The 19557-nt window shown below is 46.5% G+C and overlaps 1 protein-coding gene across 8 annotated transcripts in view; it reads left to right on the forward strand.

Moving 5' to 3' along the window:
• The window catches only part of GBF1 (golgi brefeldin A resistant guanine nucleotide exchange factor 1), a 107923-nt gene extending 88816 nt beyond the window's left edge, over positions 1-19107 (forward strand). For 5 of the 8 annotated variants that reach the window (XM_068400000.1, XM_068399993.1, XM_068399995.1 and 2 more), the window contains 20 exons: positions 315-397; positions 2658-2894; positions 3761-3854; positions 6584-6760; positions 7262-7326; positions 7428-7551; positions 8007-8078; positions 9449-9543; positions 10003-10156; positions 10374-10596; positions 12253-12416; positions 12728-12974; positions 13358-13557; positions 14515-14665; positions 15021-15151; positions 15491-15592; positions 16181-16294; positions 16535-16712; positions 16933-17070; positions 17420-19107. In XM_068400000.1, coding sequence (XP_068256101.1) covers positions 315-397; positions 2658-2894; positions 3761-3854; positions 6584-6760; positions 7262-7326; positions 7428-7551; positions 8007-8078; positions 9449-9543; positions 10003-10156; positions 10374-10596; positions 12253-12416; positions 12728-12974; positions 13358-13557; positions 14515-14665; positions 15021-15151; positions 15491-15592; positions 16181-16294; positions 16535-16712; positions 16933-17070; positions 17420-17706 — 3036 coding nt within the window. In that variant the 3' untranslated portion in view covers positions 17707-19107. Of the gene's footprint in view, positions 1-314; positions 398-2657; positions 2895-3760; positions 3855-6583; positions 6761-7261; positions 7327-7427; positions 7552-8006; positions 8079-9448; positions 9544-10002; positions 10157-10373; positions 10597-12252; positions 12417-12727; positions 12975-13357; positions 13558-14245; positions 14484-14514; positions 14666-15020; positions 15152-15490; positions 15593-16180; positions 16295-16534; positions 16713-16932; positions 17071-17419 lie in introns of those variants that run through there. The other 3 variants (XM_068399994.1, XM_068399998.1, XM_068399999.1) reach the window with 3 other exon arrangements.
• The last annotated feature ends 450 nt before the right edge of the window (positions 19108-19557 follow it).

Here is a 19557-nt window from a genome sequence, read left to right on the forward strand (position 1 = left end):
TTCAAATCCTGTGAGTGTCAGTGCAGTGGTACAGACCTGTCATTCTGATGTCCAGAATGAGAGGCGTCATAACACACGCCTCAGCTAAGCATGTGTTACATTGTGTCTCTGTTCTTTCCATGTGAGCAGAGACAGGAGTTGCTGCACACTACTGCCGCTAAGAATAGCATTTAGTCTTCGAACTTTGAGGCTGCATGTTGAAGAACGCAGGAAGGTCTCCTTCTGGTCCCATGAAAAACAAGTGGAATACTGATCCTAGCCAAGCAGTTAAAGCTGTATGTATTAGGAATTAATGTTGGTATAACTTTTTTCAGGAGTTTCGGAAGAACCTGAAAGGTGTGAATGGAGGCAAAGACTTTGAACAGGACATACTGGAAGACATGTACCATGCCATCAAGTAAGAATCAACCTGTCATCTCCTTGTATGCAGAGAGCAAACTAGAGTTCTTTGGTCTATGAGACCTGTGGAGAGCACAGAGAGAGACTCACTGATTGCGTGCCTGTTTGCCTCAGACCAACTTCCAGCTCCGTGTGGGGCTGTGGTAATAAGCCTGTCACAGTGATTGCACTGGATTTGTATCTTTGGATTCTTGCCATGGTATTTTAATCCACAGAGCTTAATCTAAAGTTAAAGTTCCATCAACATGCAAAAGAATGGCTGAGCAAGACCAGCACATGTGAAATGCTGTATCTAAGAAGGCTCTGTTGTCCAGACCAGGCCTTTAGACTTCTTTAGAACTTTTTATGTAGTGCTAGAGATAGTATCTCATCCCCAGGACAGCACTGGTGCCCTGGCATAATATGTCCAGGTCTCAGTTTCATATGTTCTGCTTTTGAGCTCTTCATATGAGGCTGCTGTCTGCACCCATCTCTTCTGCCACCCCTGAAGCTCTTGGCATGCTGATCAGTATTTGAGGAGAATTCCTGGTGGCTGAGGCCCTTTTGTGCGCAGACTAGCTCTGGGCAAGGAGGTTTAATAATAGCTCAGAAATCTAACCTATCAGTAAATCCAGGCCCAGCCAGTTTGAAGTTGAGAGGATTACATCTCTGAGGAGACAGGATGCAACTCTTGACTCTCAACTGGTTTCAGTCTGTAGTGGCAGGCAGTGGCTCAGGCTGGAAGCAGGGCAGCGTGATTAGGCTGACCCACCCTTTTGAGCCTCTCCAGGAAGGTGGGGATGCTGCCTGTACTGAATATCTCAAAATTCTTCAAGAGGTAGCTCTAGCTTTCAAATAGAACTCTAGTTTTCATTGGCGTCTCTCTCCGGAGGGTGTTCTTAATGTTTTGAGTAGCACCCTGAGAATATCCTCATATCTCTGAGTTATCTAGTGCCTCTATCCCAGTCTATTCCCCTTTATCCTCCCTTCACCAGACACTTAGCTTTTTCAGTATGTTCTATGGCTAAAACGATGTATCCTTTCAGTATTGCTCCATCTCAGATAGATTGCCCCAGTATCATAGTTGAGATTGAGGAACTGTTTGTTTTCTTTGTATTATTAGCGGGGAAAAAATGAGACTGTAATCTGTACAGAGTAGTGCATGATCTCTTCAGGATCTCAGCATTTCACTTTTGAGCACAATTTTATTTCCTGAGACTTTCCAAGTAAACCCATTCGCTTGCTTCTGTTAATATTAATCAAATATGGGTTCTTAGAAAAAATACACTCTTGACTGAAAACATACTTTCCTGTATAATCTCAGTAATGATTGCTCTTGTCAAAATACACAGGCACTGAAAACTGAGAAAAGCTTATTTCTTATGCATAAATCAAGAGGGTTTTTTAAAGTTGTTGTTAGCACATGCAAATTACTTCTGTGGAAACTGAAGCACGTTATTTTTTGCTTGTTGCAGAAAAACCTCTACTTCTCAGATTGGCTGCAATCTACTATTCTTAGTAGATTTGAGACTCTTGTTCAATTAGTTGGTCATTTGCAGAGGGTTCTCTCTTGTGCAGTGTTACCCAAGTCTAGGGAGTGTATATTTAGGCTTGATATTTCAGCCTGGGATTACAAGTGCTACTTGGCATTAATCATAATTGTTTTATTATGGTCTAGCATTAATCCAGTTAGAGTAAGGATCTGTGGTACCCTGGTTATGAATCACCCATCATACATTTGGTTTCTTGTTTTATCTTTAATTTTGTACTACTTGGCTTTCTGATATTTGATTTTGGCATGTATGAGTATTTGCATTATTCTTGTACAAAAGTACTCATGCCTACTGTTGACTGCAATGGTACAACAATTTAATTTTTTTTTTATCTGGGAGTTATGAGATATGCAGAGCACTCTAATGGAGTGAGAGTTGAGATGGGGGCGGTGAAGCTATGTCAGTGTGCTGTCCAAAATTTCCCATCATTTAATTGCAGTATGTGTTGCGTTTTGCACTTGTAGTGTTAAGTAGCTGCTTCTTCAATACTATCCTTACACGGTTGCTGCTGGGTGGTGCCGAGAGCCACCAGACTTTATATCCAGGAAATCAAAGAGGGGCAGGGGAAGCAGGCAGGCCTAGGAAAATAGAATGTTTCAGGAGCTGGCAAAATCACTCCAGAGTAGATATCACTTAGCTTTGGGACCATGTAGTGAAAGGCACTGTGTAAATGTTAGATTTGGCTCAGAATGAAAAATTCAACCTTTCTGCTTTGCTCCTTTGTAGAAATGATGAGATAGTGATGCCAGAAGAACAGACGGGCCTAGTGAAGGAAAACTATATCTGGAATGTCCTGCTACATCGTGGTGCCACTGATGAGGGAATATTTCTCCATGTGCCTCCCGGAAGCTATGACCATGATCTCTTCACCATGACGTGGGGGCCAACCATTGCAGCACTTTCTTATGTTTTTGACAAGAGCTTAGAAGAAACAATCATCCAGAAGGCTATCTCTGGTTTCAGGTAATTCTTGCATTCGTGAAGACCCGGAAGAGTTAAAGTGTGGCCATTGTCTCCTCTTTATTTGCTATACACATCACTGTGAATATCAACTGTTACTTTTCCTAGCAATTGAAGAGCATTTTATTGTGACCTGCAGTCCTCTAGTTTTGTTCTGTCATTTGTATTGATCCATCACATCTTGACCTCTCTTGGTTGCTGCTCACTGTTTGTCTTGGCTGCAGTGTTGTAGTGAATCAAAGTGTCTGGGGTATGTATTTTTCAACTCTAACCCGGTTACATTTAAAAGATCTGCTGATATAGCTGTGCTGCTTAGAAGTGAGGGGAAAAAGTCACTCTTAGCTTGCACAGTGATGCTGGCAAAATCCCTGTATATAAACAAAACCTCTTGTGTATGAGGCCATATTTGTGGCTGAATGGGATGGGGGGATTTTTTTTTCTTTTTTTTCTTTCCCAGATGACCAGTATTCAAAAAACTTTCTATCTGTGAGAAACTGTGTCGGGATGATCTTTGGTCATGCTTAGATCCAGACCAAATGATGCCTTAAGCATAGTTTTAAAGCTCTGTTAATGTACTGCTGTAGCCATGATCTCTTGGAAACTAGACCTTCAACACCAATCTCAGCAACTCTCTTTTACGTCAAGACAGGAGATGAGGTAGATTGGCTCAGGTGCAAGTGGTCTATCTGTTTAGACTCACTTCTTGAAAGTGATCCTTGCATCAACACAGACAAATATCAGGATCTGTGGGTGAGGATTGAGATTATTTGAGGGATAATGGTAGACTTCTATACACCAGCATTCATTATGAGTGACGGACTTCTCTGTGCTGACTTATTACATTATTTTCTGTTTTCTTCTTTCCCCAGGAAATGTGCAATGATTTCTGCTCACTATGGCCTCAGTGATGTATTTGACAATCTCGTAATTTCTCTCTGCAAGTTCACAGCCCTCAGCAGCGAGGTAGGTTGGCAAGGAGGGGAAAGAAGCATGGCTTTTAGTATATCGGAGCTCTCTTCCTCTGTTAAGCCGTAATGCTTGCTTATTTTAGTTATCACAGTACCTGTGGATATCTATCAGCCCCTGCCCAGAGTTTTCCGGAGGAGGCAATGAAAAGTGTGTAGTGAAGTAGGACTTCCATAGGACAGGTTCAAATATGTTAGTTTCTTTCTACTCACTCACAATGCCATGATGTAGAAGTGTTTATTCCACCCACTTAGGTCTCCCTGTGATCAAGACAGTGATCATCCATGATCCCAAGAAAGTTTATGCATTTCAGCTGTTGAATATTTAGTTATAGGGCTTATGCGGTGCCAAGAGGGACCGTTTTGTGAGCTGTTAGCCCCACTTTTGGCAAGCCTGAAGACTGTTTCGCTGGATTGTTCTGTGAGAATAAATTCAAGGTATCAGTGGTTAGTGTAAGCTTTTTTTTGCCCAAATCTGTGTGTTACACCATCAGCCTGTTTTTCCAAAGGTGCTTGATAGACAGTGTGTGGCAGACCATGCTTTGTGCTATGGAGGAGACGACAGCAACTTCTTTAAAGGGTCAGAAGTCGCAAAGAATCTTACAGCATTTCTCTGAGAACCAGTGCCAGACCCACAGCGAGCAGAATAGAATTGCTACACATACAAAAAAGGGAAACAAGATCATTGAAGATTCAAAGCATGGGAGTAAAAAGGCCAAGACAGGTGATTTTTTTTTTAAAATCCCTTGAAGGGATAGCAGAAGGGGAAGAGTCCTGCACTTTAATCCAATTAACGGAATTAGGCTGCAGGGAAGTGGAATTGTTTGGTCTGGGTGTTTTGTATCACTTGCATTTTGGCATTGGTAGCAGCAAAAAAGTACCAGGCTGACTATTAAAAGACAAATCCCAAGTGGTGGGGTTGCTTTAGATTCCCTCTTCCTCCACAGCTCACAACAGTAAAGATGAAATACTTGATCCTCTCCAGGCATACCAGACCTTGAAACTACCAACAGATAACACAAGCAGAGGAATGTCTGCCATGAAACAACTGTTTGACACAGATTTACACAGTAGAAGCAACTAGACTAAGCCTTCAGAGGCACCAGCTATTGCCAGCTGCATCGCATCTAGTTGTGAGACTGGAATCTGGGGCAGTCCGAGGTCTGTGTAAATTAAGCAAGCGTGTCTTTTGATGATGACGTAGAATCAGGGACTTCTGGATTTGAAGGCGGCTGTGAATTCTTATCTTTGGCCAGATTCCAAGTATACCAATTACTTTCTGCTGTTGTAAATTCCTGTAAGGCTTGGAGACAGTAGTAGAATGCAACAACTGAACAAATATTTGAGAGACAGTTTGGTGGAAGGGGAGAAGGAGGAGCTGTCTTCTGGGGCTGAGGAGACAAAACAAAGCAACTGTTAGAAGGCAAGGGAAGAACACCTAAGTGTCACTTAGCTGCTAGTCACTTCCCAGGTCAGGTCATCGCAGTGATTAGGCATCCTCTCTAAGCAACTGCAATAGCTATGCCTGGCCACTTTGCTTGAAAGAAGAGGAATGGAAAGGAACATGGAGGGGGATTAAGTGATTTAAGAAGAGTGAGTGCCCCACTACCTGATCTGCAGTTAAGACTCATACTGACTCAGTGTATAAGTAGTAGCAAAACCCCTGTGTGTTTTAATTCGGTGGCTTGTTGACATAGTGCAAAACCAGGCATATTGCTGTTTTCACTCTGAGACTTCAGTGATGTATGTATTCATGTGGCTTCCCCATAGCAACAATAGAAAAAACGAATGGGTTGTCACATTTCTGCCAGACTTCCAGATTGGCACTTCTAGTGGAGTTCAACTCTAGATCAAAGACCCATTTTGGTAATAGTTTTGCCAGCAGTCTGGCTGAAGCAAGAGCTAGTTTTTCTGAACTTCACGTCTGAGATTGCAAGAGCCTTGTTTTCAATCTGTCCAATCTCCTGTCTTCTCTCTCCTTTCTTGATGAAGAAATAAGTATGGTTTTTGTCTGCATAAGCAAGAGAATGGCAAAGCCTATCCCTTGTTAAAAGGAACATTGCAATGAGCTCAAGTAACTGCAGAAACATGGAGCATGTTACAGTGTCTGATACTAGCTCACTTGCTGGTTTTTTTCTTGTTCTAGCAGCATATATTTTGTTGGTTTAAATGACTTAGCACACTTTTTATATTTTGAAAAGCTGTGAGTGCGTTGAACAGATATGTGGAATTGTGATCCAGCAGTATTAGCAGAGACTGTCAGGGTTCCTCACTCTTACTTTGAATCTTGCTGTAAGTAGTGGTAGGAGTAGCTTTGCAAGTCAGTACTTCTTTCAGCCATAGTTTCCTTCTCTAACAGTAGAGCAGAGTAATTGTTGCTTCCAGAGGAGATGTGGTACTTTTTGTAGAAGGCTTTGATCCTGGAATGAGTTCCCATAGCAGAGTAAATTAGTGTTAGTGAGTTTTTAGCAAGGACTTTGAAAATGTTCTGTATTGTTGTCGTTCTTGGAGAGCTTATGTCTAGGTGGTTGAGTGATTCAGCTTGTATCAGGTAAGCTGTCTTGTCCTTGTTTTTGTGCAAAGTGAATATGAGCTGAGGAGTTACTCGAGCATCATACACAGAATTGTTGTCTTTCCTGTAACCAGTTCTGAAAAGTCTGCCCTAATTTGTGTTGAAAAGAAAACATCTCTTGCTGACTGATTGCCACCCCCTCTTCTTTCTTGCAGTCTATTGAGAACCTGCCCACTGTTTTTGGAAGTAATCCCAAGGCCCATATTGCAGCAAAGACTGTGTTTCACTTGGCCCATCGCCATGGTGACATTCTGCGGGAGGGCTGGAAAAACATTATGGAGGCCATGCTACAGCTTTTCCGAGCAGAGCTGCTGCCCAAGGCCATGGTGGAGGTAATAATAGCTGGCTCATGGGTTATTGAAGAGTCGGGGAGTGGGAAGCTGGCTTTTCATAGAACCAGTTCAAAGAGGAGGAGAGCTCTCCTGCAGGGGCCTGGCTTTGGTAAAGTGTGTACAAAGGTAGAAAGCCTGCAAAGGGTAGTGTTCAAGTTATGTGCAGGCTCCAGCTTCTTTCATAAGGTTTCATTTTTTTCTCATTTTACTTTTTGTTGGATTAGAGAAATTCCAGCATTCGTTTTACTTGAACAGATTTTGAATATTGTGCAGAAGAGGGACACGCTTATAGGCATGAAGTATTAGAGCACAGCATTGGTATTGCCAGATGGGGGTGACGCTTTACTGAAGGAATGAGGCGGTGAAGAGCTGGGGTTGACTGCCTACACATGGGTGGTTGGGTGTAGCGTTTCATCACTAAGTGAGACATTACGGGGTTGGGGGGGAAGGCTAGAAAGAAGCAGACAATTGATCATACATGTGTTCTGGTCTGCCTTCTAGGTCGAAGACTTTGTAGATCCTAATGGCAAAATCTATCTGCAACGTGAGGAGACACCATCTAACCGGTAAGTGGTGTCAATGGCCCAGGCAGTCCTTTTTGTACCAAAGCTGAAGAATAATATGATTTCTTGTTTTCTCACTGATGTTGGTGTCTTCTGATTTGCAGTGGTGAATCTACAGTGCTGAGTTTTGTTAGTTGGCTCACCCTCAGTGGGACAGAACAATCTGGTATGAGAGGGCCATCTACAGAGACACAGGAGGCAAAGCGAACAGCTCTGGAGTGCATAAAGGTAACATACAAGCTGCAAAAGAACCTGCTTTTGTTCATGGTGACAGTACTACATGGATAACAGGCAACAGAAGTATAAACATGCATGCTTCTAGGCAGTATTGTGGGTTCCAGAGGACTTGGGAATTGTAAGAAACTACAGAGGACCATATATAAGTTCTCAAATAACTGATCTTTTCCAAGGCAGGGTTAAGGTGTATGGTGTCAAAGGTACTAAAATCTGAACCTGTGGTCTGAGCAGTGTGTGGACAGAGGAGTTATCTGTTTAAATCTGTCTAGCACAGAACAGGTCTGTTAAAGGTAATTGATGTTAAAGGAGTGAACTAGCTGGCAGGAGTTTTCCTCCAGGTAATTGTGTTAAAGCCACTATTTGTATCTTCCCTGGGAACAAGCAGGATCTGTTCGTATGCCTTCCCCATCCCCAGGATTCATAGTCCTCTTTTCTGTCTTTTGCAGCAGTGTGATCCTGAGAAGTTGATCACAGAAAGCAAATTCCTTCAACTTGAATCCCTCCAGGAGCTCATGAAGGTGAGGGAGATACTGGGCAAGGAATTGGACTGGTGATGGAACAAGTATGCTATGCATGATCATGGATGTATGCTGTGTACTCACCTAGCTCCTCTGTCCCCAAAGGAGGTCTTGGACCTATTTGGGATATGAACTCAGTCATTAGTTCAGCTGTTACATGTATCTTCTGTGCTGGCAGCCACAATTGCTTTAGTAGTAGAGGAAGACATTAATTGCGGAATGCATTCTAAAAGCCTTGAGGAGGTCATGGTAAGTGTTTGAAAATATGTGTAGGTCTGTGTAGGAGCTTAAGGTTATGCTTTTTCATCTTTTCTGGTGTGCTGTGTACCTAATGAGAACATTCTAAAAGGCCACTTCAGAGGCAAGAGCTGTACAGAAATATTTGACTGCGTGCCCCTAGGTAGCGTGGTACCTGGCTGCTGTGGGAGACTGGACTCACTAGCCTTTGGGCTAGAGAAGCTCATCTCCCTGGGGGAAGGTAGTTATTTACCTGGTTCTGGTAGTGGCTTCTCAGGCTAGTGTGGAGTTTGAGACCACTCCAGGGTGTGGAACAAATCTGGCTGATGCTCACTGTTTCCAAAAGCAAATAGTGCAGTGCAGCCCTTGCAGGGACGCTGTGTGGGCTGGCAGTGTGTGTTGCCTAATTCCATGGCTCCTTAAAGTGCACGTGCCTTTCCCTTCAGGCTGCTGTAGTTGCAGTTCACTGGCTTCATCGATAGGGCGCATGAAACTGTTGAGACTTGTGCTAAAACAAAGGAAAGGTTTATTTATCAGGGCTTGCTGCAGAGGTTCAGGAGAGTAGGTGTTGAGTTTCAAAATAAAGATAAGTTAGTGAACCCCAAAGAACACTTAAAACAGCCAAAGCAGAACCCAGTGTGTGGATCGCACAAAGACCACTATGTTGCTGGCCCACATGGAGAAGTGGTGACTGAGTTTTTGTGTGCCATCTCAGTTCTGGGGGAACATTTTGCTCTTACCCCTGTTGTGTCAGGAATTCTTCCTTCATATGCAAGCTGATAGCTTGAGAGGAATAGTTCCAGTATTTGTAGTCATTCCTAGGGATGTCTGCCTTTTCTGTGCTTCACATATTCTTAGCAAGAAGCTGCTAGCTTTCACAGTTCCTCTCCATCTGAGACACTTCGTCAGTTTAACATCTTTTAAGTTCATATTGCATCTTGCATAATAAAAAAAATACAATTTTTCCATATATTTAGCTTGACCTCTATCCAATGCATTTTTGATAGACTGTGCATGACTCCTCACCAGTGGAGTGCAGTTTTGCCCAGTCTCAAAGCATTCTGTTGGTCCCCATTTGTTGGTCCCTGAGTTTTGGGGGCGTGTGATTCACAAACATCTCCTGGCTTTTCCAGGCTCTAATCTCTGTGACTCCTGATGAGGAGACATATGATGAAGAGGATGCTGCCTTCTGCTTGGAGATGCTTCTGAGGATTGTGCTAGAGAATAGGTATGACGTTGAAATACATGCAGATTCACTGTAAATGTCCCTGCTTTATGGCAGCTGCTGCCTGGGTCCAGGGAATGAGTTCCTTATGTGCTTCATTTGCCAGCTGAAGCCAGAATTTGCCATGTGGCTGTAATTTCAGGGCTTAGCAGTTCCACTCTAGCATGTGCAAACAGACGGGGTATTCGCCCATGAATTATTGCTTGATATCCTGAGATTTGGAGAACAGAAACTAAACTCCGGAGGGAGACTTCTCCCACCTGATTGCTTTGCAAATAATGAAGTAAATAAGAAATTTGGTGGCTTTGTTGTTTCTATGTGTCTGTTCTTATATCTCCTGACTGTAGTTTTTCATTGAAACAAAGAAATACTGAGTTGTCTGGAGTTCTGGGAGAGGTAGCTGGATCCCTCTTGTCTCATCTCCTTTCATCCTACCCTTTCCCTCCTCCTTGTTGTGGCTAGGGACCGTGTGACCTGTGTCTGGCAAACTGTCCGAGACCACCTCTATCATCTCTGTGTCCATGCGATGGAGTTCTGCTTCTTGGTGGAGAGGGCAGTGGTGGGGCTGCTGAGACTGGCAATTCGGCTCCTTCGTCGGGAAGAAATCAGTGCACAGGTAAGGGATTTTTGAAAGTCAGTTACTGGGGTTTTGTGGCTACACCTGGCAACACAGGAAACCAGTTGCAGTTGGATGAACCCACATTTAACCTGTCTGTGCTGCAGGTAACAACAAACAGCAGTTATAAGTAGCTCTAAATAAACGAAGGGGGACTTTGCTGGAGAATGGAGTGTAAATAATAGGGTCTGTTATTCTTGTCTCCTTCTCTGGCCAGGTTCTCCTCTCATTACGTATCCTGCTTATGATGAAGCCAAATGTGCTGTCCAGAGTTAGCCATGAGGTTGCCTATGGCCTCCATGAACTCCTGAAGACCAATGCTGCCAACATTCACTCTGGGGATGACTGGTACACACTCTTCACCCTCCTGGAGTGTATTGGGTCTGGGGTGAAGCCACCTGCAGCCCTGCAGGTTACAGCAAGGGCAGATAACGACACAGGTAAGACAGGCCAGCTTTTGCTAGGAAATCTGATGCCTGCCTGCCAGATAAGCAGCTGCTTCCTCAAGCTTTCCAATTAGCAAAGGGGACTGCAAGAAAACAAAGCTGATATTAAACTACATTAGCAAGATTAAAGACCAGCACCTGCTGTTCACTCTTACCCCATGGTCTGTTCCTGTCTCTACTCTGCCATCTCTTCCTACTCCGTGAGCAGTGGTCCAGGTGCTAGTCCTTGGGGGAGCAGTGGGAGGAAAACTGATATCAGTTGTAGCAGCTGTATAAGGTCTTTGCTCTACCCAAGGAGCTTTTTCTGCTGGTTGTGGTCTGGTGCCTTGGGTAATATAGCCGTAATCTCTCATCCGGGTGTGTAATGTAAACCCAGCTGTTGTTCCTGTCATACTTGCTGCTTTTGTGGGACTGACTCCTTTCTGTCCCCATTTTAAGGAGCTCGTAAACTGAGTTGTTCTTTAAAATTCTATTTCCAAATCCATTTGTGTTCAGAGTGCCTGAACCATTCCCGCAAGACCAACCCACTATTTCCCATTTCTCTTGACTGTTAGAACGACAGTCTTTTCAGCAAACTGTTCCTGTTTAGCTTTAGCCAGCTGGCAATGTATTTGAGGCTGACAGCTTCCGATTTTTAAAGCAAACAGCAAGAAAAGACTTTTCCAGAAGCCTTCATTTTCCTTTTTCTAGAACGTCTTTGCTAGGTCCTGAAGCTTTGTGCTAGACAGATGGGAGAAACCTGATTTTGTAAAACTCCTACGGCCTTTGTCTTCTGGGCTAATGGTGGGCTGTCTTCTCCCATCTTTTTTGTTAGATTGTTTTTTTTGTTTGTACTGCTTCTGTCTTTGCTGATTGAGCAAACTACTTGACTGTGGTACCTTGCACATCAGAACATTAGTTCTCTTTACCTACTTCTGAAAATGTTTGGTGCACTGTGTTCACAGCAAGTCTGTCTCTCTGCTGATGAGCTTCTAGATAATGTTGAATGATTGAGAGAATTAATTTTTGCTTCTAAATAACATATCAGTAGCTTAAATTTGGCCCTTGCAAAGATTTCTGTGCTTGGGACATACGGAATTTAAGGTTATCCGAAAGGTCAGGGAAGGTAGATCTGACAGGTGTGGAACATGTTAATGTAGATTGATGTTCATGAGAAAGACTTTACCAGTATTAGTGTGGAGCTGAGTGACCCCAGAGGCCCTGCATGAGTCATGTCATTCCGTGTTGCACTTTCGGAGTTGTCTTGGCTGAACCTAGCACCTCCAGTAGTTCTTCAAGTGTGTGGTACATGTGATTCTTCCCCCAGGGTTAAAGCATTGGACTTCCTGCTCTTTTTAAATCCACAGTCAGGCTGACAAGTGACACAGCAGAAGATGGAAAGCCCCTTCCCTCTGAAGGGGAAAGCCAAACATACCTACAGGGGAGAAACAGTGTCAAAGATCTGTGTTTCTTGCTGTCTCCTGTGCATGCTCCTGTCATAGTTCTTCCTCTCACAGGAGGAGAGGCCTGGCCCAGTTTCTTTCAGGGCTCACTGATGGTTTCTAGCTGATGCTGATCTGACTAATCTGGATTGCTTCTCCCTTATCCACATCTACTCTTCTAAGCTCTTGATTTGGCTTTGATCTAAAACCCATGCCTTTTGTCTTGAAGGTGCTCAGTCCGACAGTGAGGTCTCTTCCTCCTATCATCCAAGTGACATGAGCCTGGACCGTGGCTACACCTCTGATTCAGAGGTGTACACGGACCATGGGAAGACAGGCAAGATGCACCGCTCAGTGACAGATGTGGATGTCATGAACAGTGGCTGGCTAGTGGTGAGTAGCCAATGGGCTTCTGGTGCCTGAAGTTGACTACTTCTAGCATGGTTGTGGTCAAAGGGTGTGGTAGGGAGAGGAAGAATAAGACAGTAGAAAAGAGAGCTTAAGATGAGCTGACAATGTAAAGGGAGGATGGGAAGGAGATGCAGATGGAGAGGAGAAAGCTTGAAGGCAAATGAGGAAGAAAGGGAAATGGATCCTACAGAAACGTTACCTGTTGGCTTCAGAGGAAAGGCCCTTTCAGCGTGTGCATAAGGTGCTGCTTGTTACGCCTCCCTCTCCTACTGCCCTCTTGCTGTGCCCTGCAGGTGGGGAAAGATGACATAGACACCTCCAGATCCACCGCTGGGCTCAGCAGGCTGGGGCCGTCTCCTCTTGTCAACCAGTACAGCCTGACTGTGGGGCTGGATTTGGGCCCACATGACACAAAGTCTCTCATGAAGTGCGTAGAGTCCCTGTCCTTCATCGTGCGAGATGCTGCCCATGTTACACCTGAGAACTTCGAGCTCTGTGTCAAAACCATCCGCATCTTTGTGGAGGCAAGCTTGAATGGGGGTAAGGTGGCCCGTGGTTCAACAATCGGGATTGGGCTTGGGGTGGCCAGTCAGCAAGAAGTGTGAAGTATACTGTCAGGGAACAAGTCCCCAACCCCCAGAAAATGGTCTGCTGTGAGAAAAGTGTCCTGGCTCCTTCGCAGCAGGGATCTTATTCTTATCCCTTTCTGTGGGATGGAAGGGAAGTCTGGAGCTGATGTGGAGGTATCAGCTGTTGCTGAAGGCTGTTCCTGAGGAGTGCTGGGCACCTCTTCAAGCGGGTAGTTGTTATTTCACAGGACGGCCCTCCGCTGAGGGTATCAAAAGGTGACTGCTGTGTGTTGAAAGGCAGAAAATTTTGTGATAGAGTGTGTATATGGTATGTTGCTGCCTTTTACTTTCTAGGCTACAAGTCCCAAGAGAAGAGGGGGAAGAGCCACAGGTATGACAGTAAATCCAATCGGTTAAAAAAAAAGCCAAAGGAGAGCTCCACACGGCGATCACGGGTCTTGAGCCAGCACCAGGCGCACACACACAGTGATGAGGATGAGGATGAGAGCATCCCTGCCAGCTACCACACTGTGTCTTTACAGGTTAGTCAGGACGTAAGTATAGCAAGGATTTCTTGCTCTCCTTTCCCATACTCAGGGCCTTGCTAGGGAGTCACTGGGATTCTTCCGGGAGCGAGGGTGGGCTGCATCCTGGGTTAGTGGGCACTGAATGGCAGAGGGTGGCTCTGGTGGCAGTGCGTGGTTCTGCAGTGAAAGAGGAAGAGACTGCAGTTCGGACAGGCAAAAGCAGAATAGCAGTGGAGAGAGAAGTCCTCTGAAAAGCAAGGAGGCATGGGGTCTGGAGCTGTGAGTCTCTATAGTAGGTGGATCCAAGGGCATTTGGAGGCATGAGGTTCATGTAGGATTAGTGAGGAGTCTGACAGGGCACCTGAGCTTGTGGAGAGGGGAGAGCCCTGTGGGCTGAGACACTGGGATTTCAACTACAGAGGACTGGGATGAGGGAGTCATTTCTCTCTCCAGCTGGTACTTCAAGGTGTTAAGGCACAGGCCTGCTGACTGCCAGGCTGTTGGGTCTCAGTTCAGTAGTAAAGTGACTAGAATGCTGTCCATACAGAGCTGTTCTGATGGAGCTTTGCATGTGCTTCATGCTTTTTTGTTTTTTAAAAAAAAATAATTGCAGAGAGTCATCCCTGGACAGCATAGCTGAATCACAGGGTTTCTCTCTCTGCCTGGAAGAGTCAGTGCTCTGTGTCAGGAAAGGCTCCATTCTTTCTCCTGGCAGGATTGGGATGCTGTTCCTCGAAGATGGGATTGACATGGCTACTGAACTGACACAAATCTTGCTGAAGATGCCTGGCACTTGACCACTTAGGGAGGGCACAGACAGCAAGGCCTGACACCATCTCTATAGCTATACATGGTTATGTACATACAGAAAGCAGGCTTGAATAGCTGTGAGCCTTTTAGCATTGGTTGGGGAAGAGCCAGAGACCAGGACTGCTTCAAAAATTTAAGTCCTGTGCGTTGCTTAATGTGATGCTTGACTTGCAGCTCCTGGACCTCATGCACACCTTGCACACTCGAGCGGCCACCATCTACAGTTCCTGGGCAGAGGAGCAACGCCATCTAGAGACAGCAGGGAGGAAAATCGAAGCAGATTCCCGAACACTCTGGTCCAACTGCTGGTGTCCTTTGCTACAGGGTAAAGCCATCCCCTTGTGATGAGAGTGAGCAGAGACACTTCCAAAATAATGGTAGCACTCAGGAAAGCTGAGGAGCCAAAAACTAACTGCAGAAAGCAGGCGGAGGTTGTTTTTAGGGTCTGCTCGAATTGAAAAAGAACTTGGATCAGATCTGGAAAGGTATCTTTAGCATGAGTTAGCTGCCAGCTTGCCTCTGGACCTGACAGTAGATTCCCAGTCTGTGGCCTGGAACAAGTATAATCCTTTTTCTTTTTTTCTTTTTTTTTTTACCCCAGAAAGTGTTTGATCTTCATTAGGCTTTTCAGGGATGTGACACTTTCTCTGTGGGCTTTGCCCTGAATCCCTCTCTTGCAGGTATTGCCTGGCTGTGCTGTGATGCCCGACGCCCGGTACGGATGCAGGCACTCACTTACTTGCAGCGGGCCCTCCTGGTACATGACCTGCAGGCCCTGGATGCTCTGGAATGGGAGTCCTGCTTCAACAAGGTAACCTCCTGGCTGGGCTGGACGTGTAGTCAGGGCAGCATTGTCACGAAGAGCAAAGCTGTGTGTGGGAGTGGCAGCACTGTCTTCTTGAGCAGCTTGTTCACCACAACAGACAAGGCGCTCCCTACTCTGATCCTGTGAAAAGTTCCTCTCTGCTTAGGCTTCTGACAGAGCCTCCTGGAGTATTGAAATGAATCTGCTCATTTCCACTTCCCATTGCTTCTCCCATGCTCTCTGCCTAGAAGCCACCGGTCCCAAAAGCCAGCTCCTTGCTGTTGTCTATGCACATCTCATTAGTGATTTTTCAGCTCTGAAGTATCAATGTGTCTGATCCAACAGGTGCTGTTCCCTCTGCTAACCAAGCTACTTGAGAACATCAGCCCAGCTGACGTTGGTGGGATGGAAGAAACTAGGATGAGAGCCTCAACACTACTCTCCAAGGTGAGCATGCTTCTGCTGCCTGAAAGCTCAGGGGAAACCGTGTGCCTCAAGAAAAACAAACTGTTTGCCGTATTAGCTTCTCAGCATCTCTGATCTGGATAGGTGTCCATTTGCTAGTTTGACTGTCTTCAGTGCTGGGCTGCTCCACCACCTTCTGCTGTTGGGACATGCCTCCTTTCCAGAACTGTCTCCATGATACTGGCCTTTGGAAAAGTTGTCAGGAAGGAGTTTGTGACTTTATGAAGGATGGAGAGAGAAGTATTTCACCTGACATTAGTTGAAGCCCGTCTGTTTAGTGGTTAAATGATGCATGTCACAAGCTGGTAGTACTGACATAAGGCAGAGAGTCTGGAAGGGCTGGAAGACATGGTGATGCAGACTGCAGTGGCCTCATGCAAAGGAGACAAGATCCACTCCTCTACATATGCAGCTCAGAAGAGTGGAGGCCTCTGGTGTCCTCAGGCTGGGCCTGTGCATGCTCCTAGCCTGCCACAAGGAGGGGGAATTCCAGATTTGCAAGACTGGTTGGTCAAGCTATGAGCAGCAGCCCTCATACTACTTGTTGACAGCAGTTGTGTTTTTTTCTAGGTGTTCCTACAGCATCTGTCCCCGCTGCTCTCACTGACCACCTTTGCTGCCCTGTGGCTGACAATCCTGGACTTTATGGACAAATACATGCATGCTGGCTCCAGTGACTTACTGGTAAGGTGATGAAAGTGATGCTGCAGTGCCTTGAACAACCATTCATCAGTTTTGACCTTCTAAACTTGAAAGGTGGTGTGGTTTTTTGTTCCCCCGCCCCCCTTAATCCTTCCCAAACCATTTTGTTCTATGGTCTCTCCCCTTGGCCTCTGTTCTCAAGGCAGCCCATCAGCTGTTTTGAGCTTTTGTTCATTGCTCTGTGTCCATTCTCTGTGTCCTGAGGAGTTTCTCTGATTACAGCTGGAGGCCATCCCAGAGTCTCTGAAGAATATGCTGCTTGTGATGGATACAGCTGGGATATTCCACAGTGCTGACTCACGGACGGGATACTCAGATCTCTGGGAGATCACCTGGGAGCGGATTGACTGTTTCTTACCTAGGCTGCGGGACGAGCTCTTCAAACAGACGGTCATCCAAGGTACAAGGGGCTGAGAAACCTTAAGAAAACAGGTCTTGGACCCTGGACCCAAGCAACAGCTTGCACGTTGTCTAGTACCCAGCTGCCATAGTGCCTGGATGCTGATGACATGATAGGTGCAGGAGGCTGTGGGAGCTTGGTGCAAGGACAGCAAAATGAGGGTGGGCAAAGGGAGTGAGCAAACTGGTGTGTGGGCTCACTGCTTGTTTTGTTTTGCTAGATCCTGTCCCCAGCATACCAATGGAGCAGCAGCATCAGAAATCAATAGTGTCTGCCCTGCCCCCTTCTCCTGTGGGGGATGTGAGACCAGCCACCCACCTGGCTCCTTTGGAGAAGCCCGGTGAACTGGGTGCCAGTGGTGAGTCCCATTTTCTTCTTTCCGGAATCATCTTCCCAGAATGGTGGCGTGGATCTGCTTTTCCTTGGTTTAGCCTGATCTACAGTGACCAGGCCTCTGGTGGTGTGGAACTGTTGTGCTTCCAAATGGACAGGTTGTGGCCTTCTTGTTGAGGTTATTGGGGTGGGCAGAGGTTGGGGCAGGATGCCTGTGATCAGCACCTGCACCTCAGGGCCTTGTATGAAGGTATGTGGAAGGGGCAAGTCTGAAAAGGCCCCTGAGTTGATCTTCAGCCCTGCTTAGCTTTGAGTTGAAAGGTGACTTTGTCAGGGCCTGTGTAAGGATGTATTTTGTCTCTTCCTTTTTCCAGAGTCTGAGAGAGCCCCTGCACCTGCCTCACCCACCATCAGCACTTCTGCCTCTCCTTCTTTCCCAGCATCAGCTCCAACAAAGACAAGCCCCGTTACAGACATACCTCCTATGACAGCACAGCCGCCACTCATCCTGCAGCCGCTTGCCTCTCCCCTGCAGGTTGGGGTGCCACCTATGACTCTGCCAATCATTCTCAACCCAGCCCTAATTGAAGCCACCTCTCCTGTTCCCCTCTTAGCTACTCCACGGCCCACTGACCCCATGACTACCTCTGAAGTCAATTAGTTTGAGGGTGTCTGCAAACTGTCAGCTGAGGAAGCTCTGTGGGTGGAGAATGCTGGCCAAATGTTCTCTGGTAGCGGGCATGTTTGTTTTAGAAGATGTTGCTAACCTGAGCAGAAAGGGCTGCTGCCACAATCCCCCTGGAACCCATCATGTTCTGCTCCCTTCTTGGGGCAACCACCTAGAAATCTGCCTATAAATCCCTGTCTTCTTGGATGGGTGCCTGGTTCCACTGACCAGTCTCCTTCCTGCCTTCGCAATCTCAGGGGCCAGGCAACGCCCGCACCCAGCAGCCTGGGACCAAGCTGCCACCAGTTCATATGTTGAAGAGGGAAAACTCTTTGTCACACCAGAGAGGGGCTGCAGTACAGGACTGCCTTTCAGATTATTCAGTCCAGCCCTTGGACAATTCCCCAGCCATTCCCTATCTTTCTTGCCTGTGCTTCTGGTCATGCTGCTTGCTTTGGGGTCTGGGCATGCCTGCGTTCAGCAGGTTGAGAATTTTGAGTAGAAATGTGGATTGCTTACAGTGCGGCTCCCAGCTTGCTACATAGGGCTTCTTGTCTGCTGTAGCCACTTGCTTTCCTTCTGCAACCTGGATCACAGCAAATCCCCATGCCAGACAGGGAGTAGGGAACAGGGAAGCCTCGTAGGGGCGGCACTGCTTTCCTCGCTCCTCCTGTAAATGTAATCAGGCTTTCTGGTTGGAGGGAGCAAATTCAGAAAGCTCTGCATAGTTGAGCAGATAAGAAGGAAATGTGGAGTCCCATGAGCTGAGAGCAGAGCACCATGGCCATCTCTCGAACAACACTTGGGGAGCCACTCCCCTGGGGTGCACAGCAGTGCTGTGTTGTCCACCACTTGCTACATTGGCCTCTTAAGTGTCCAGCCCCGTTCCTTAGGAGAACATCCTCTTCAGCTAGAGAAGATGTGAGGATCTGTACCACCTGCTGACAGATGCCCAGCAAGTCTGCTGTGCTTTCTCTTGGAAGCTCTGCAGAGATGACACCCTTCTGTATCTTCTAGTTGTTGGGAGCCCACCTCCTTGTCCACCTAGAACACCCCTGCAGCTCAGGCCCTGGTAGTCATTCTTGTGCTTCTGCCTTGCAGCAAGGATGTCCTGCTCTTCTACCCCCTCATGCCCAGAGCAGAGCTGGCTGCCTGGCAAGCGCTGCATCTCCATTCTTCCTCCTCTCTCGATTAGTGGGCTGAATTCTCAATAATACTGATCTTGGAAATCCCACTGGTGACTGGGAGGGGCATGGGCATGACTCCAACCCAGTGTATACTGTACTGAGAGGAGCCTGTGGTTGGGGTGGGAGTACAACCAGTGTACATATAGAGTAAATGGCTTACAAATCCAATGGACTTTTTACAGTGTAATAAATACATCCTGTAAATGAATGCTCCAGTGTTGCACTCCTTTTCTGTCATGGTTCTGCATCTCAGAGCTTTGGGAAGAGCGGAGTTTAGTTGTCAAGGTGCTGTGCCCGTCTGCCAGCCCCCTGGCTCCACGTACCAGGATCCCCCAACAGTGTGCTCTGTCTAGGCGGAGCACGGAAGGACTTGCCCTAACAAATGGTCAGCTCGTGCCGGGGGGGGCTGCAGTGCAGGCTGGCCATCAAGGGGCTACACAGAAATGGTTCCCGTCATGGGCAAAGTGGAGCAGTGACAGCTGGATTGCTCTTGCTTCTGGCAACAGTTTAGTGTCGATGTAAAATTTGTGGTGTTACATTGGTGTGTGCTCATGCACCACCAGGACTGAGGGCAGAGCCTAGGGCTGAGGAGCAGGTGCCCTGCGGCATCTCGGCATGCAGCCAGACCTCGATGACAACCTGGCTGACTTTGGAGAAA

Source organism: Nyctibius grandis, chromosome 4 (genome assembly GCF_013368605.1).
Source record: "Nyctibius grandis isolate bNycGra1 chromosome 4, bNycGra1.pri, whole genome shotgun sequence".
Classification (NCBI taxonomy): Eukaryota; Metazoa; Chordata; class Aves; order Nyctibiiformes; family Nyctibiidae; genus Nyctibius; species Nyctibius grandis.